The sequence below is a fragment of the Balaenoptera ricei genome, chromosome 3 (genome assembly GCF_028023285.1).
Source record: "Balaenoptera ricei isolate mBalRic1 chromosome 3, mBalRic1.hap2, whole genome shotgun sequence".
In the NCBI taxonomy this organism is placed as follows: domain Eukaryota; kingdom Metazoa; phylum Chordata; class Mammalia; order Artiodactyla; family Balaenopteridae; genus Balaenoptera; species Balaenoptera ricei.
The window spans coordinates 149,180,734-149,199,584 of NC_082641.1; the positions used below are offsets into that span (position 1 = coordinate 149,180,734).

The 18,851-nt window shown below is 50.6% G+C and overlaps 1 protein-coding gene and 1 long non-coding RNA gene across 2 annotated transcripts in view; both read left to right on the forward strand.

Moving 5' to 3' along the window:
* Positions 1-9,701, forward strand: part of DOCK2 (dedicator of cytokinesis 2) — a 385,217-nt gene extending 375,516 nt beyond the window's left edge. The window contains exons 45-50 of the mRNA XM_059917659.1: positions 2,511-2,648; positions 4,520-4,647; positions 5,548-5,713; positions 6,750-6,870; positions 8,211-8,353; positions 9,161-9,701. Coding sequence (XP_059773642.1) covers positions 2,511-2,648; positions 4,520-4,647; positions 5,548-5,713; positions 6,750-6,870; positions 8,211-8,353; positions 9,161-9,223 — 759 coding nt within the window. The 3' untranslated portion in view covers positions 9,224-9,701. The remainder of the gene's footprint in view (positions 1-2,510; positions 2,649-4,519; positions 4,648-5,547; positions 5,714-6,749; positions 6,871-8,210; positions 8,354-9,160) is intronic.
* Positions 9,702-17,326: 7,625 nt separating this feature from the next.
* LOC132362705 (uncharacterized) lies at positions 17,327-18,611 on the forward strand. The gene is made up of 3 exons (XR_009502444.1): positions 17,327-17,356; positions 17,664-17,796; positions 18,532-18,611. It is a non-coding gene; the product is annotated as an uncharacterized LOC132362705 (long non-coding RNA).
* Positions 18,612-18,851: the final 240 nt, after the last annotated feature.

The following is an 18,851-nucleotide window of genomic DNA, read 5'->3' on the forward strand; positions in this document are numbered from 1 at the left end:
TTATCCTCTTATGATCTTTTATAATGCTTGTACTTCCTATAGTGATACTCCTTTTTAAATTCTGATATTGGTTATTGGTACCTTCTATTTTTTTATTAGCCCTTTAAGGTGTTTATCAATGTTTTTGTCTTTTCAAAGAACCAACTTTTGGATTTGTCAGTCCTCTATGTTGTCAGTTTGTTTTCTTTTTCATTCATGTCCACTCTTACTTTTATTATTTCCTTCCTTTTACTCTCTTTGGGTTTAGTTTGCTGTTCTTCTACTAATATCTTGAGATGGATACTTAGCTAATTGATTTTCTAACATGTAAAACTAAAGCTATACATTTATCTCCATTAAAACTTTTTATCTCATTAGTTTTGATATGTAGTATTTCCATTATCATTCCCTTCTCTTTTTTTAATAAATTTATTTATTTATTTTTGCCTGTGTTGGGTCTTCATTGCTGCATGCGGGCTTTCTCTAGTTGCGGTGAGCGGGGTCTACTCTCTCATTGCGGTGGCTTCTCTTGTTGCGGAACACGGGCTCTAGGCACTCGAGCTTCAGTAGTGTGGCTCGCAGGCTCAGTAGTTGTGGCACATGGGCTTAGTTGCTCCGTGGCATGTAGGATCTTCCTGGACCAGGGCTCAAACCCATGTCCTCTGCATTGGCAGGCGATTCTTAACCACTGCACCACCAGGGAAGTCCCATTCCTTTCTTTTTTAAATAAAATCTTTGTCTTGTTTCATGGATAGAAAATTTGTTGTTTCTATATATTAGTTATTTAAAAAAAAATAAAGTTTTCTTAATCTCTCTTCATTCTCTGTTTCTTCCACGTTAGTCCATTCATTCTTTTCTTCCTCTCTCCCTTACTCCCTCCCTCCCTCCCTCCCTTTTTGCTTTTTTTCCTATCTGTTGGTTCTGATCTCTGTCTTCCACACTGGAGAATTTCCTTCAGTGCCTGGTGATCCTTGGCAGTCTGTTCATAGTAAAGAGTGGGGCACTAAAAAAGCTGAATGAATTTCTGTGCACATGAGAGAAGGTATTGTCACCTGGATGGCATTACATATCGTAACTGAGCGATCCACAAACGTCTGTATAACATGCGCCATTCACTTTCTCCAGGACAGACCCTTCAAGCTATTGCATATGAAGGTACCCCTGGCTCCTGCACTGCTGGCAATTTGGGGACTGGAAAGTGAAGGTCTCACTGTCTATTAGTGTGCAGACTTTCCCTCAACCCCCTATTTCTTGTTTGTCTCCTCATCCTTGCCCTCTGTTGTGCCTGGTACCCCTCAGCCCCCATAGCTGTTTGTTCTAATTGTTCTAGAGGATAAGCTCCTGCTTCTTGGGGAAATGGGAAAATATAACACTTGGCTACCAGGTAAAGCAGTAGGGACCTGGCCATCTAACTGCTCCTGTCACAGAATTTCAACCCATCCCTCTGTTTTCAGCCTCTCAACTCACTCTAGCTTTTCTGGGATACCTGGTGCCTCTAATCCCTGAGCCCCTCCTGGCTTCCCAGAGGCAGATTGGCCTCTTACCACCAACTCCTCCTCTGCCCTGGAAGGTCAGTTACCATCCACCTTCCACCTGATGTACTGTGGGCCAAGTTCATAGATGTCTCCTAGTCTCACGGAATTTCAGTTTCTCCTTCACTTTGTCATTTTGGGGAGCCCTCCAAGAGAAGGAGGCAGAAATGTCTTTATGTCACCATCATGGAAACATGTTTTTCCTCAAAATGATCTATATTCGACTCTTTGCAGCCCTCATTGTGTTTCCCTGAGGCCACACCACGAACTTTTTCAGCTGTTCCTGCTCGTCGTAGCCACTGTGGCTTGGCTACTGTCCTTGTATCTACCATTTAGCCAGTGTTTATTGACCCCCTCTGTTGATAAATAAGAGCTTAACTGTCTCACGTCAATGATCTCTTCCCCTCTCATCTTCCCAAGGCTTTTTTACATCACTTTTTAAAAACTCCCTATTGGCTGGTTAACTCCACGATGTCAACATCTGGGTATCTTTCTTCAGCAACCACGTGAAGTGGTATCACTGGATCTCCTGTGTTGTGAGACCAGGCTGTGCCCACTCCTCTTTTTCTGTTCAACCCTTCCCTTCTCCTGTCTCCCAGCCTCTGACAATCATACTTTCCCTTTTGCATTGCCAAGAACTTCTCGGGCAAGGCTTTAAGTCAGAGCAACAGAGAGTCCTCTCCTCTGGTCTCACACTCTGCCCCTCAGTAGATTCTGTAAGGTGCAGACTCTCCCTAACACGTGGCTTCTAATGGGGGTGGGGGGCGTCCAGCCCTCCTGTGGGGCAAGGGCAGCCGGAGGTCTTTCTCCTAGAGGTCTTGTTTTCAGAGCAAACCCCAAGGATGCAGCTTTCCCATTTCTCAGGGTTGGTGACCCCGCCTGAAGGTTTCCAAGACCCTAAAGCCCTCAACAAATTCTCAGCAGGCAGACTTGCTTCCACCACCTCCATGGGGCCAGCTGGCCAACCTTTGACTCATCATTTACCACCTTTCTCTCCAGATCCCCTTCCTGGGAGCTGGGATTAAGATCCATGAGAAAAGGGTGTCAGAAAATCTGCGGCCCTTCCATGACCGGATGGAGGAATGTTTCAAGAACCTGAAAGTGAAGGTGGAGAAGGAGTACGGTGTCAGAGAGATGGTACTGGTGGTCCCTGTGGCCGGGAGGGGTGGGGCAGGGAGGATGATGAGATTGGAGCCAAGGAACCGGCCCTTGAGGAGAAGGACCTGAGAACCTGCAGTGCCAGGGCCAATCCAGGGAACCTTTCTGGAAACTTGGTCCCTCAAAAGTCACCCCAGATAAACACCAGTTACAAATTGAGGCCTTAGCACTCAAGGGACCGTGCTAATAATAAAAGCAGTGTTGATGAAGCACCTGTTATGTGCCAGTCTAATCTTAAGCACTTAGGTCATTTCGTCTTCACAACAAGCCTGGGAGTGATTTTTAACCCCTTGTGTCTCTTCTGGAGGTTCCTAGGTGTAAGTGACTTGCCAGAGGCTATGTAACAAGTGAGTGCAGGTCACTGCCCCGGCTCTGATGGCCTCCAAAGCCAGCGCTTTGGGCCACTAATAAGCTCCGTGTCCTCAAGAGGCCAGCAGCCTGGTGCTCACGAGACTTCTTCTTTATCCTCTTCCCCAGAGAGTAGCATCATAAAACGTCAGGGCTGTGTGGTCCTTCAGAGGCCATCTGGCCCAGCCCTCTGATTTTACAGATGGGAAAACTGAGGCCCAGAGACGAGAAGTGAGTTACTGGAAAGCATGGAGGTGAACTCAGGTCTCTTGTCTTCTGGCACAACAGTTTTTCCATGAGACAGGTCGCCTCCTCCAGCACTCCCTGTGTGACACCCCAGTGCAGTTCTGATGGTAACCACCCAGAGTTAGGTGACATTGCATAGGTTAAGGGCAAAGTCCTCCACAAGACTCCCCTCACTTCAGACACCAGGGCTCCCAGGCCACCTGCACCTCTGACCAACTGGTTACAAATTTGGAGATTCCCACCACCCCTTCAGGTCTGATAATTTCACAGAAGTCAAAGAGTCGCTCCTCCCTCCATATCCATGAGTTCCCTATTCGCAGATTCAACCAATGGAGGATTAGAAATACTTGGGGAAAAAAAATCGAGAAAGTTCCAAAAAGCAAAACTTGAATTTGCTGTGCTGGCAACTGTTTACCTCACATTTACATTATAGTTACAACTATTTACATAGCATTTACATTGTATTAGGTATTATAAGTAATCTAGAGAGGATTTAAATTATACTGGAGGATATGCATAGGCTACGTGCAAATACTATGCCATCTTATGTAAGGGACTTGAGCATCCCTGGATTTTGGTATTCTTGGAGGTCATAGATACTGAAGGATGACTGTACTTCTGATTACAGTTTTATTATCAAGGAAACAAATCAGGACCAGCCAAATGAAGAGAAGCATAGGGTGAGGTCTGGGAGGGTCCCAAACACACAGCTTCTGTGTCCTCAGGACATGTCACTGTATCTGTCCTACTGGCACATCCATGTGTGATTACCAGCCAGGAAAGCTCACCTTAGCCGAAGTGTCTGGAGTTTTTATTGGGGTTTATAGGCATGATTGAATGAATCATTGGCCACGTGATTGACATCAATCTCCAGTCCCCCTTCCTCCCCAGAGGCTGAGCTGATACTATCTGGCCCAGAGTCCCAGCCCTGTAATCACAAGGTTGGTCTTTCTGGCCAGCCCCCATCCTGAGTCTTCCCATCAGTGTAAAGGGGCCACCATGAAAAATAAAGACACTCCTACCAGTGGGGAAATTGCAAGGATTTAGACATCATCTCCCAGGAACCAGGAATAAAGGCCTGACAAATTCTTTTATTAAACAGCTGCGCATAGCCTCAGCCAGCCAGGAAGTTTTTGCTCTGCCCCACGCAGGTGAAGGAGGAAGGCAGCAGTAATGTGGAGGCCACGTCACCCCATCCCCCTCCCTGCCTTGACATCAGACCTGGCTGCTAACCACCCCCTCCTCCCCGCCCGCAGCCCGACTTCGAGGACAGGCGAGTGGGCCGGCCCCGGTCCATGCTGCGCTCCTACAGGCAGATGTCCATCATCTCCATGGCTTCCATGAACTCTGACTGCAGCACGCCCAGCAAAGTCACCTCTGAGAGGTCAGTCCCCACCCCAGGCAGCCCCCGTACCCCTGCCCCAGCCTAGCCCTCAGCAAAGCCTCGCTTCTTGCCCTTCTGCCCTCGGCCGTCCTTCTACATCTCCGTGCCCTTCTGTTTGAAAGCCCTTCCCCACCTGGCACCTCATTAAAACCCTCGCAACTACCCTGTGCGGCTTAGTGCCGTTGTTAGGGGGTCAGTCGAGGCCCAGAGAGGTGTGGTGGCTTTTCCTGAGGACCCAGCAGGACACTGCACAGCCCACAGGCTCCCCGTCCAGCCACCTCCATCAGCCAGCCTGAGCTCCTCATCTTCTTGCCTCTGCTGGTGCTCCTGTCCCCACCAGCTCCCCATCCCAGAGCTCCTCCTCCTGTACCTACCTGTACCTCTGTCGGGGTTCCCCTCCTTGGCCAAGAAAAGCCTCTCGCCTTGCACTTTCTTGGAGCCATCTGTGCGACCTGGCCCGACTCAACTAATGTAATAGCAGATCCTGTGATGGAGAACTCTCTCTGGGAGAATGTGCTAAGGGGTCCTTGACCTCATCTCTTGGCTACTCTGCAAGGTTGCTGCAAACACCCCCGTTTACTGAAAAGGAAATTGCGGCTCAGAGAGGTTGAGTGACTTGCCCAAAGTCATTTGGCTAAAAAGTGGCATAGATTTGAATCCAGATCCATATTTTTAACCAGTTTTCTCTTCCTATCACCAGTCTTATGGCTCACCGCCTTCAATGTTATTTTACCCTGTATTTTGAGTGTTTGCAAATTAAGCAAGTGGCTTCCCAAACTCTGCCAGGTGAGCTGATCTACCCCCCGACCCTGTGGTGACAGCTCAGTCAGCCTGGGTCTGCAAGACAGTTCCACTGAAGCTCTAACTGCAGTTTTTACTGCTGTCGCTCTTGCCATTCAGCTTCGACCTGGAATTAGCACCTCCCAAGACTCCAAAAGTGGAACAAGAGGAGCCGATCTCCCCAGGGAGCACTCTGCCAGAGGTCAAGCTGCGGAGGTCCAAGAAGAGGAGCAAGAGGAGCAGTGTGGTGTTTGCGGACGAGAAGCCCACGGCCGACCTGAAGCGGGTGAGGGGCCAAGGCAGGATCTTCTCTGACACCATCGGCAGCTCTCCACTGCATGCCTGGCGCACCGCCTGGGGCCCCGAGACGTGGGCCGCTCAAGCCTCACTCTCACAGTGAAGTGGGGTTACTGAGGTGGCATCTGAGGGGCAGGGAGGTGAAGTGCTTGCTGGCGCCCCTGCAGCCTGGATGTGACAGAGTGGGATATGACCCAGGCTGTCCCTGTGTCCTTTCTACCATCGCACAGGACTCTGAGGCTGGGGAGAAGCTGCCTGGTCCACCACTGAGCAGGAGAGCCGCCCTCCCAGGGCTGGGCCAGGTGTTCCCACCTCGGCCCTCTATCCCCACCCCAGGGCCATTCTAACCACTGACATCTCAGACTCTGCTAAGCTCTTCCAGTGGACCGGGAGCCCAGCTGGGGATGCAGAGATGAAATTCTCACTGCCCTGACTTTAAGAGTTATTGTCTTATAAACTAATAACTATTTAATATGAGACTTGGTACCAGACAGCCCTGGGTTCAACCCCAGCTTCCCCCTGAAAGAGAGGTTTGTTGAAAGCATTCTGGGAGCCTGGAAGGGGGAGAGGGATTTACTCTCCTGGGAAGGGAGGGCTGCCGGATGAAAGGGCAAGGGCCCAGCTGAGATGCCTTCCAGCGACGAAAGAATCCCCCACAAACTTCCCAGTAGGCCTCAGAGGCTATTCTTGCCAGGGGGAGAAGGCTGGAAACAAAGACTGTGTTTCACAATTCTAGGGGGCATCATTCACACCATAGTCTAAATGAATGCCCCCCCCCGCCCCACCCCACATACACACAGCAGAGTTGTATAGTATACAACCTGTGCAACCATGCATGGCACGCTGGCACAGAGTGACGCAAAACAGAATAAATAAACTTGGGGCTGGGTCCATAGAAGCCATGACAAACCCTTATCGCTGACTTTTCAGGGCCTAGAACTGCCTCATGCGAAGCCTCTGTGGTGTGTGTGTGTGTGTGTCTGTGTGTCTCTGTATGCACGTGTGGGCATGATATATTCATCCAGCTTTCCAGGAAGCACGAGTTCATGAGTGACACCAACCTTTCGGAGCATGTGGCCGTCGCCCCCAGGGCGTCCATCCTCTCTCAGATGAGTTTCGCCAGCCAGTCCATGCCCACCATCCCAGGTACGCACCCTGCCACCACCAGCACGGGGGGTGTAGAGGTGTCTGGGGGTGGAGGAGGGTGGGAACCATATCTACACAGCAAAGTGAGCTAAGCACCATGGGGGTCAGAGGCTCTGCTCACAGCCCCCCTGTCCTCTGAGGTCTCCCCACACCCACCCACTTCTGTGGCCCTACCAGGGCTGGGGTGGAGGCCTGCTGTCACTCTGGAGCTCAGGATCCACTGGGAATGTGGTATGTCCCACCAGGTGGTCCTGGGTTCTCAGTTAGCCAGGCCCTCCCAGGGATCGGAAGTCTGCCCCTGGTAAATCTCTCAGCCCGTGTTTCCCTCTGGGGCCTGGAAGGCTATTTCCGGGACTTACAGAAATTGCTGCCACATCTTACAGTTGCAGAGTGTTGGATGCACAGATACTTCCATTTCCCCCATCACTCATTCATTGTCCGGTGAGGAGGTCTGCAGTTTACAGATGACCTTTGCTAATTCACAGAGGGGGACCTGGGGCTCTAACTGGGGATGTAGCCTGCCCAAGAGCGCTCCATCTGGCACGTGGCAAGTCTCTGGTGTCGGCCACTCTGTGCTTGGTGACAAATGTTCCTCCTTCGTTGTTTCATTTAAGCCTCAGCGCAAACCTATGAAGTAGATCATGTGACCAGCCCCATTGTATGGATGAGGAAACTGAGGCACTGAGAATGTCAATCTCCTGACTGTCCCAGCCACTAAGTAGTGGAGGCCCCTGGAACTGTATCCCACTGCCCAGCCTCCCCAGGCAGGACACCCCCTTGCGGCCGTTTCACTCTTGTCCTCGCAGCAGGCCTCACAACGCCCTTGAGGTCTGTGCTCTTACCCCCAGGTACCCAAAGTCAAAACCGAGGGTCAGAGTCGTCTGTGTGACTCTGAGCTGGGGGCCATAATCACCAGATGACACCTTGGTTGGAGATGCTCTCCTCCCGGGACCTCTGGGTTCTCCGTGTTGGAAGACAAGAGTGAGCCCACACGATCTCCCCGACCTGGGCAAAAGGCCCTGTTCCCTGAGGACGTCAGGGACCCAGTGGCCAGGGCCTTCCCCCACCATGGACCCGTGTTTCCAGCCCAGAAGCCCTTGGACGAGGCCTCGATCGGGCCACGCTGCAGGCTGCCGTGTGCGGGGCTGGGCAGGCCTCAGCGCAGTGGACTGACAGGCTCGACAGTCCCAGCACGGCAGCACTCGGGCCTCCCGCCTCCTGCCTGGCCCCCCGCCTGTTCTCCCTGGATTCTATCTCTGTCCCCCGCGCGTCTCCCATCTGCCCCCCGAAGTCACCCTCTCTCCGCCCACCACTCACGGCGGCTCTCGGCTCTCCCGCAGCCCTCACGCTCTCGGTGGCCGGCATGCCCGGGACGGAAGAGGCCAACTCATCCCCCCGCCTCAGCCAGACCTTCCTCCCTCTGTCAGAAGGCGACAAGAAGACGCTCAAGCGGAAGAAAGTAAATCAGTTCTTCAAGACGATGGTGAGCACCCAGACAGTACAAGGAAGGGGGGGTGGGGGGGAGGAAGGGAAGAGGGGGAGGCGGAGAGAGGAGAAAATGGAGGCGTGTGTGTATATGCGCGTGTGCACGTGTGGTCACCCTCAGGGAGGTATGGGCAGGGCCCCCTAGGGTGGGGATGGTGGCCAGAAATGCCCAGAGTGCAGTTCTCCTCTTGGCCCCCAGGTGGCTGCCCTGAGCAGGATGGACCCCAGCTGGGCTGCAGGAATGTGCCAGACGGTGTGCAGGGCCCCTGGGACCTGAGAAACCATAGCTGTCCCTTGCTGCGCCTGGGCAGCTAAAAGTGCTTTTTAATTCTTTTGGAAGAACTTTCCTATTCAGCTTATATCACAGAATCCTACTATTTAAAAGGTACCACAAGATGAAGGTACCACTGACACCTTGATCCTCAGGGTGCTATTAAAGCAGGACTCCGCTGCCGTAAGAACTGCAAGTTCACCATGAGCGCGCAGTGAGTCAGGCACCATGCTAAGCCCTTTCCAAACATGATCCCATTTGACCTTCCACTGTGAGGATTTTATCAGGCTCACAGAGTTAGGTAAGCGACTTGCCCAAGTTCACACAGTTCCATGAAACAGCAAAGCCTGTGTTCTAACCACTGCATGGCACAGCCTTTCTGGTCACATCAATCAAAGTCACGGCAGCTCAGGCTCACTGGGTTCTGGGAGGGGTCAGCTCAGCGGCCCTTGTGAGTGGGACAGGAAGCCCTGCTTTGGTGCTCATGAGAACCCCATTTTGGATTGTGTCTCTTTATCCTCTTCTCCCACGCAGCTGGCTGGCAAACCTGCCGAAGAAGGCAAGCAGACCTCCGACTTACTGTCCGCCGACCTGTGAGATGCTGCTGACCAGGGCTGCACCTAAGGAGACAAGGATGGGAGTTTCCAGAAGAGGAGACACACAGTGGGACATTGATGCCTCAGAGAGTGGGGAGACCGTCCATCGGCTGCCTGCACTCAGGCAGAGGGAATGGGCTGATCTAGGCCCCAGAACTGTCAGCAGTGACAGACCCAGTATCACCAGGGCCAGTGACCCGGGTGCTGGGTGACGATGCCCCATCTGGATTCTTAGCCGCACGAGGATCCATCAAGAATGCCTTCTCCCAGTACGCTCTCACCAGCATCCTGGGCATACCTTTTTATAGCCCAGTTTCTTAGGTATAAGGAGCTATATTTTTGTTTCATTTTCTAAGCTGAACAGAAAAGCTTTTAAATATTCTTTTATTTTATTTTTGGTTAACAGTTTTGTACTTTACATTTTTTAATACAGCCAACCCATCTTTTTTCTAGCTGATCATCTCCAAAGTGTTGCTATTTCTTACTGACAATAAAAACGATTCCGTGACTCAAGCAAGCCTCATTGCATAATTCCATCAGCTGAATCCCTAAGGCCCAGGACTGGACAGGTTGCTCCTGGGGATGGTCGGGAGGGCAGGCAGGCCCAGGGCCTCCAGTGATGTTAAGAAACCTGGCTCCAGCCCATCCCAGTGCAAATCCGCCCACCTTGTTCGTGCCACCCCCAAGAATCTTCTCTGCGACTTCAGTTCGTTTAAATATTCGTTTATTTTATTTTGGGTTAACAGTTTCGTACTTTACATTATTTCCCAGATGAAGACACCGAGGCACAGAGGCACGACGTGAGCTAAGATCATACACGTGATACATGGAAAGGCTGGGATCAAACTGGCAGCTGGACAGGAAACTTGGCTTTAACTCTGTGCTGCCTCTTGCATGCCTTCACGCACGGGCCGTCTGTTGCTTTTGTCCACCCCAGTCTCTTCGTGTAGCCACCACGGCCCCTCACCAAGCCCCAGCCCTGTTGCCCGGTCCAGCTTCCACTCTCTCCTCAACAGTCCAGTGAGTTCTGTTTCGGTGGTAGCTGGGGCTTTGGCTGCATCATGGATGCTCTAAGGTGAGGAGACAGCGCCCAGAGGCTCGGAATCTGGCTGAGTTCACTTTCCAAAGGGGCAAGAAAGTGCACGTGTGCAAAGGAGTGTCCCCAGGGAGCTGAGGAGCTGGACCCACCAGGGCATCTTCATGGCTTCACGGCTGGTGCTGTGAGCGGTGGGTGAAATTTATTTATTTGTTTATTTATTTATTTTAAAGATTTTTTTTTTTTGATGTGGACCATTTTTAAAGTCTTTTTATTGAATTTGTTACAATATTGCTTCTGTTTTATGTTTCGGGTTTTTTTTTTTTTTTTTTTTGGCCCCAAGGCATGTGGGAATCTTAGCTCCCCGACCAGGAATTGAACCCGCACACCCTGCATTGGAAGGCAAAGTCTTAACCTCTGGACTGTCAGGGAAGTCCCATGGGTGAAGTTTAAATACTGCTTAGAGGAAGATCTTTGGAGCGGTGAGGCCCAGAATGAGAGACGTTTCAGGGTGTGATAACGAGGGTATCGGGAGAGGCAAGGACCAGCCCCAAAGCTAACTTTTCTCATCATGGGATTTTGCCAGAGGTGGACTCTGGAAGAAAGAGTGGGTCAGGTGAGGAACAGAGGCGTTGGGGGTAAAGGAATCGTCCCCTGTGAAGGGGGTAGGGCAGCGAGGTTAGGGTGGGTTTCTTCTGCCCAAAAGGAGTCAGGACAGAGCACAGAAAAGGCAAGAGTTGATATTCACCAAACCCGCAGAGCAAGTACCATGCAAAAGACTTCCATAGCTATTTATAAAATATTAATATCTTCTATTTACTGAGAGGTTTATAATAAATAACCCTTATAATAATCAGGGCTACTAACCCAAACTCTTATAATAATAAGCACAATTAACCATATTGTTTTTCTTAGATTTAACTCTTAATGACTCCAATGAGAAAATTCTTAAGAGAGGTGGATGCAGTTATTTTTGACTATTTATAAAACTGGGGGGAAAGGAAATAGATTTTATGAAAAATATGTCCCATTGGCAGACTCCCAAAATGCACACAGATCTTAAAAGGAGTTTAAAATTAAACACAAATAACATATTTGGTGTTAAATGTTATTAAAAAAAATCTAAATGTTTAAATCAGTGAACACTTGGGAAAATATTAGGTCCTCATAAACAGTGGCTGCCTGAATTTCAGCGTTAAATGACCACATTTACAAATGAGTAGGTGTGGTTTCCAGGGATCATAGGATTTGCCGTTAGGGCAGGTCACATGAAGATCCACCCAGCTGGGCCCTGGGTAATCAGAGTGACCCTGACCGTGAGACACAGGGGTAAGAGCAGGTGATCCCTGGGCCAGGCATAGAAGCATCAACTCATTTCTGATTTACAGGGACACATGGGGCAGTCACCACTGCGGCCCCAATTTCTACAGTACAAACCACAGTAAAGAGGAGAGCTCACAGCCCGTTCTCCTCCCTCACGAATGTGATGAGAACTGTCCAAAGCCATGGAGAAAGCACCATCCCTGCCCTCAAGGTGCTGCGGGTCCCACAGCGAAGCAAAGTGTGCCAGGTACGAGGGACCCAGCAGGGGAGGAAGGCTTCCCTGGCAGGATGGGAAGGTGAGCCAGAGTCGTCCAGGTGGAGAGGAGGAAAGGCAGGCACGTGCTGAGCAATTGTGAGAAGCTCACATGGCCACAACCCGAGGCGGGGGCTCAGAGAGGGGGTGGGGTGCATGGGACGGGAGAGGTCGGACAGGTGACCTTGAATGCCATGGTGGGCAACACACATGAGTACCTACTATGTGCCAGCCACTGCTCTTGGCAGTTTGCACTTTAGTAACTGTTGAATCCTCACAACCACCCTCTGAAGCATAGACAATTATTAGTTCCAATTTACAGTGAGGAAACAGGTCCAGAGAGGCACAGGCACTTGTCCTGGGTCACACAGCTTGGAAATGGCAGAGCAGGGACTTTATGCTTTGGGGTCCGAGGAGCAGGCTGTTGAGCAGCATGTTTCCAAGGGATAACATTGGGGACACAGCCTGGATCCCCAGATCACTTGCTCTGTAAGCTGGGTGTGCACTGGGGCTCCCTAAAAGCACTATGCCCAGCCCCACCTGGGCCTCACAAGTCAGAATCTCTGGGGCACAGGCCCGGGAGAGTGGTTTTGATCAGTTCCGTAGGTGGGTCCTATACATGAGACCTGCTGGGCAGGACCTTGAAATCCACACAGCTTTGCTTCCCATTTGCTGGATGAGGAAACTGAGGCCCAGAGGGGCCAACACAGTCCACCAAGTCCCAGAGTGAAAACAGGAATAAGTGACCAAGCCCAGCTAGAGCGACTGCCTCTAACCAGTGTTCTTTACCCAGAGACAGGGGAAGGGGCGGGAGGGGGAGGGACAGAGAGGGAGGGGAACTCCTTGTTGAGCGGGCTGTTTCTCTAGGTGCAGCACAAAGGCCACTGGTGGTATAGGAGGGGTCTTCAGTGGACACGGTCACAGCTTCACATAACATGGACTCCAATTACATTAGCTTCCTATTGCTAGTGTCACAAATTATCGCAAGCTTAGTGGCTTAAAACAACACAAACTTATCTGCTACTGTTCTTGAGGTCAGAAGTCCTAAATTAGTCTTTGGGGTGAAAATCAAGATAACAGCATGGCTGGTTCCTTCTGGAGATTCCACTGGACCGTTTCCTTGCCTCTTCCAACTTCTAAAGGTGGCAAGGCATTCAGCATTCCCTGGCTTGTGGCCACATCGCTCCAATCTCTGCTTCCATTTTTACGTCTCCCCCTCTGCTATTAAATCTCCCCTGTCTCCCTCTTAGAAGGACCATTCTGATTACAGTGCGCCCACCTGGATAATGCAGGATAATCACTCTATCTGGTCTTTACTTAATCACTCTGCAAAGTCCCTTTTACCTTGGAAGATGACAAATTCACAGATTCTGGGGATTTGGAAGTGGACTTCTTGGGGGGGGGGTCATTCTGTCTGTCACACACATGATGAGAAAAATCGCTCTTTTCAATTCTCTTCAGTGCTTTTGCTTTCTCCAAGGAGAAAGTCCTTGGCTGGTGTGTTTCATCACCTCTCTAACACTTGGCTGATCTCACATCCTAGCAAAGAGTGAGCAAGCTCAGGCCGGTGCTGCCTCAGTTTCCTCATCTATAAAATGGTGATAATTATAGTACCTCCTATAATTGCTGTGAGGACTGGATGAGATAACAAGGTAAGGATTCAGGCTGTGCCCAGCATGGTGTAAGCTCTAAATAAATGCTCATTCTCCCTATTTTATGTATAGCAAATGATACTGATACTGATGATCCCTTCCCAGAAATCGTATGGAATTTATCTTTAAATTCATTAAGTAAAAAAAAAAAAACAACAAAGCAAAAGAAATGTGAGAACCGATTCAAAAATTATAAGTGAATCAAAACTACAGGCACTGCACAAAGATGGCAAAATGAGAAGAGGTGTGAGCCTCAACCGTGTGACTCTGACAGTGTCCTGCACACACATGCCCAGAACTACTGCCGTGGAGAGACTCGATTAGCATTTTCTGAATAAGTGAAGGAATGAGCTATTGCCAAGCATCGCTTCAGAGGCATTTCCTGTATTGTCTCATTCAGTTCTTGCAACAGTCCTTTGAGGGAGGTGACCCTGGTTAACCTCATTTTCCATATGAGCAAACAGAGGTTCAGAGATTAAACAACAGCAAGGCACTCAGAAAATATAACTGGAGGAGCCAGATTTGAATCCAGACCAGTCCCACTGCCCCCTTGGCCGCCTTCTAAGGCATTTTGCCCCATTGCCAACCCAGTTCCCACTATTTCTATCACAGCGGCGTTAAGGTGTTTTTCTCCAGGGGGCATGTTTCCTCCTTGAAGCTGCTGCTGGTCCTGGGAACCCTTCTCTTTATTAAAGGGGCTCAGAAACCCTGGGCCATTGACCAGAGATGTCACCCAGTCTCTGCACTCTGCTCCCTGCCTTTAAAGAGTTGGCCACCAGAGAGCAGTGTTGGCCTATGTTTCTCCAGCCTCAAAATCACCCAGAAACCGAAGCGGCAGAGGGGGGACCAGGATCAGCTCCAGCCTGGTTAAAGCCTGGGCCAGACTCCTAGAAGCCCGCACTTGGGGACAGAGAAGCCAACCCCATGGCAAGCCCCCAGAGTACACTGAGACAGCGCTGGTGAACACTGCTACCCTGGCAGGACAGGAGGCCGAGGTAACAGCTCATTGCCATTCGCAGAGAACCGATCTCTTGTCACCATTTTACAGATAAGGAAACTGTGGCACAGATAGTTTAGGCTAGAAGCCAGCTGGTCCCAGATCCCCCCATTCCCCATCCCAGCCAATCCTCACCCTGTCAGGCTTCCAGAAACCTTGAAACTCTGGAGCTGTTGTGTTTCATGTGTACTAAGGAACAGAGCCCGAGGAGCGAAGCCTACAAAAGGGGAATCCAGGGAAGGCAGGTAAGTGCACAAGCTCGGGGACGTGTAGCCCCAGCTGGTGGCCCTCTCCCCAGAGGCCTCTCCCCTTGCCCTCAGGCTCCCAGCCCCTGACAAATGCTCACATTCACGGAGCACGTGCTACGTGCGTGCCTGGGACTCAGTCCTCAGAGCAACACTGGGAGGGAGTTGACTTTCCCCATTTTACAGATGAGGAAACTGAGGCCCAGGACAGTTGATTGCTATCTGAGGTATTACCTTACCAAGGAGTAGAGTCAGGACTGAGACCCGGAAGTTTGGCTCCAGAGCTTGAGCTTCCTGCTCCCTGCCCTGCCCTGTGATGCAGCAGCAGCCAGTTCGGACCCCACCTGCCTCCTTGGCCTCTGGTTATTCATCCTCCTCGGCCTGTTTCTTCACACAGTCCTCCAACCCATGAAAGTCAAGATCAGAGGTGGTGGCCCTGGGGGGGTGGGGCCTGTGCACATTCACCCTTTCTGCAGGCCTTGAGCCTGTGTGGGCTCCTAGAGCCATATGGGCTCCAGTGCCTATGGCCGACTGCTGGGCACATGCTCCAGAAGAGTGGCAAAGCCTTCCCTTCTCCCCCGGCATTGCCCCCAACTGGCAAGATTGTCCCAGGGTGAGAGCAAAAACACTATGGAGGAGGATAGATGCTGGGCCTTCTGCCCAAGCCTCCCTGTCAATATCCGTCCTCTGGTACCCAGGCATTCAACAATCACCCTCCTCCTCCTCAGCAGTGTCTGCCACATCCTGGGCTCTACACCTGATATATATCACATCATTTTTCATGCAAAATGCACACGAGACAGGTTCTATTTGCAGCTCCATTTAAGAGATAAGCAAACTGAGGCTTAGTGAGATCAAGAAACATGGCCAAGATCATACAGCTACCAAACAGCAAAGCAAGGGTTTGAACCCAGCTCCACCCAGCCCCAGAGTGCATGTTTTTCATGTTCTATTGCCTTGTCCCAAACATCGTAATCTGGGGCTCAGAATATACGGTCTTTTCTCATTCAAGAAGTCCTCCCTCTGGACTGCAATATGCAAACTGCTGCCCCGCATCTCTGGCTGGCTCAGGCCCCACCTGTCCAACCTTTTATTGTTTCCCCTGAAGCTGGGCAGGCCACCCCTTCTCAGGCTTGGATTTCCACCTCTGAGAAATCTCAAAAAAGGCTAAAATAATTTCATCTCTAAAAGGACCCTAGTTTATAGAGACACTTGACTCTTTTCCCAGAGGCCCTGGGACGGATCAGGGGGGCTTCTGGGATATGGCCCCCAAACCTCCCCTGGGGGGTAGGACAGGCAGCTCCTGTTACCCACCCCAAGGGCTGCAGCAGTGCTCCTGAAATCAGGAAAGAGGACTCTGGGGATGAGTTGGGTGCCCCTGGCGTGAAGGCCTGGCCCAGTTGCGAGGTGTGGGGAGGGCATGAGAGGCTGGGATCCCCGGCCCCTGGACTCCTGGGCCAGAGCCTCTGTGTGGTCAAGGCTTCCTGACAGGCTGGACTCCCTCTGATCTCCAGGGGAAGGAACCAGGGCCCAGGTGTGATGGGAGGGTTAGGTGAGTATTCCTCAAAAACACCTCTAAGGAAGGAGACCCCGGCAATAGGCAAAGGGCGGAACAAGGGGTTGGGAGACGGGGTCCAAACCCAGCCCGGCCGTGAACTTGTCATGTAACTCGGGGCCCCTCTGACCCTCACCTGCAGATGGCAGGGTCCAGCTGTACAGTTGGTGTCTGCACTAAGTATTCCTCCCTTTGTTCCTTCATTGTAAATCCCCACCTGCCATACCATCCCCCTGCCCACATGCTGCTGAAAAAAACAATTAACTGGAAAGGTAGCAAACTCAGTGATGAACTGTACGTATCAAATGCACACTGACTCTTCTATATAGTAAGTAAAATTTGAGGGTGTCTCTAACCACCGTGTTAAATGACTTACATTGATTATGTCATTGAATGCTCACAGCATCCACAGAATTCATAGCATTATTTCCATTTTCACCTGAAAAAACTGAGGCCAAGAAAAGTTAAATCACTCGTTAAGCTTGCACAGTTGTTCAGCGGCAAAGCTGGGCTTTGAACCCAGGTCCTCCTGATCTCAGAGCCTGTGTCTGCTGTATCTCTTCTACAGTGCCTCTTGCTGGCCTTTTATATTTAACCCCCAAAGAAAATCACATGTGTGCTTGCCTTTCTCTAATCATTTAAATCAGAAACTACAGCTAGCAACAACAAAATAACATCTAATTCTCTATCTTGAAATAATAATCGACAGTTTTATATTTATATTTACATAGTTCACATACATGTGTGAATATGTATTTTTACCAAAAAAATCATGCTATTTTATAGCCTGTTTCTTCAAATATTATTAGAACATAATATTTTTTCATATCACTAAATATTCTACAATCTATTTTTCATAGCTGCATAATATTTCATCATTTGAATGATACTAATTTTTTTTTTTTAAACCAGTCTCCTATGGTTGGACATTCAGGTGAGTTACAGTTTGTTACAGCTATAGATAATGCTATGGTGGATACTCCTGTAGCTAATTCTTGCTCTGTTTAATTCTGCAGGATAAATGATCAGAACTGACATTGCCAGGTTCATTGTCAGGCTTTGGATCTGTACTGGTGAGCTCCAGTGTGACTGTCCTTTGAAAAGTCAGGGCCCTGCCCTCAGCAAGTCAGGCCTGGTAGAAAAACTCTAAATGAAAATGCAGCCTCTTTCACTTTGCTCTTCGGAAAGAAAGTGCAAAGGGTGCTGACCCCAAGCCTCACCTGGGCAATCATGCCCTTTCTGAGCCACCTTTCATTCGCTTGTTCTATGGTGAGGACAGGGGGTTCCTCAGGGCCTGGGAGGACACCTCCCACCGAGGTGCCCGAACCCATCCTCTGGGCACCAAGACGCTGTTAATGAGATCCATTTGATGGCATTTAGGTTTTCCACGTGTACCTGATGTGGAGGAGAGCAGAGACACAAGCAGGGAAGGATTCCTGGGAAGCACCTCCTCCAGCTGGGACAGAAAGCAACCTCCTTCTTCGGCCTTGAAGACACATGAGGTCCGGAGGAGGTGAGAGGAAGTTGAATGGGGAGGAAGAAGGAAGTAGAGGCAGGAGGGCCAGAGGGAGGTGGTGACCAGAGAGGCTGGCTCAAACTTTTCTCCAATCTGCTGATCCCAAAGAGAAGTCTCCAGCTGCTGCTAAAACCTGCTCAGGGGCAGCTGCCTGCCCGCTGAGAAAGGGGACCCACCCGCTCCGCAAGCTGAGGGCCTGCCCTGGGATGGAGGGGCGGCTGGGATAAGTCATCTCCAAGCCCACAGATGGAGAACGGAGCCCAGGGAGGGGACGGACCGGCCACAGGCAGAGAGAAGCCGGACTGGGCTGGGGCACCTGCTTCTGGAGCCTGGGGCAGAGATGGGGTGAGGGGAATGGGCTGTGGTGGGCTCTGATCCTGGCCTCAGCTCCTGGGTCCCTGAGGGACTCTGCAAGCTGAAACATGAAGGGGCTGTGATCAGATAAGGAACCAGAGCCCGCTTTGTCCCTGCGGCCGGAAAGAAACCTGGAGGGTACAAGTTCTCTCTCATTTTCCCCGGGAGTCCCATTCGCATCCTCTGCCTTTTGTTGTTATTTTTAGGAACTCCACTGCCCCTTTGGGAGAATCCCCAGGCCTTTCTCTGCCTGCCTGCAGTGTGTGCACGCGTTTGTGTGTGTGTGTGTGTGTGTGTGTGTGTGTGTGTGTGTGTAGGGAGATCGCCTATAACTGGCTGTCCTTTTGAAACTGACCAGAGGTGCTTCTGATTCTCCAGGACCAGCTTCTCTCCTGGAAACTCCAGAAGACGTGTCTTCACTTCAAAAGACCCAAAAACGTGGCTTCTCATAAAGTGTCCCCTCCAATCTGGGTGAGGTGTCAGGGTGAGAAAAAAGAGGGAGACAGAGTGGTTGGGGAAGAGACACAGAGATGACGTGAGATAGAGAGAGACCAAGAGTGAAAGGAAGAGGGAGAGAAGCAGAGGTAGTGAGGACGTGAGTGAGAGGAGACAGATGTAGAAAGATCTGGAAACAAGCTCAGGGAGAGACAGGCTGTAAGGAGGGAGTCGCAAACAGCTCAGTGCATAGAGAGAAGGGA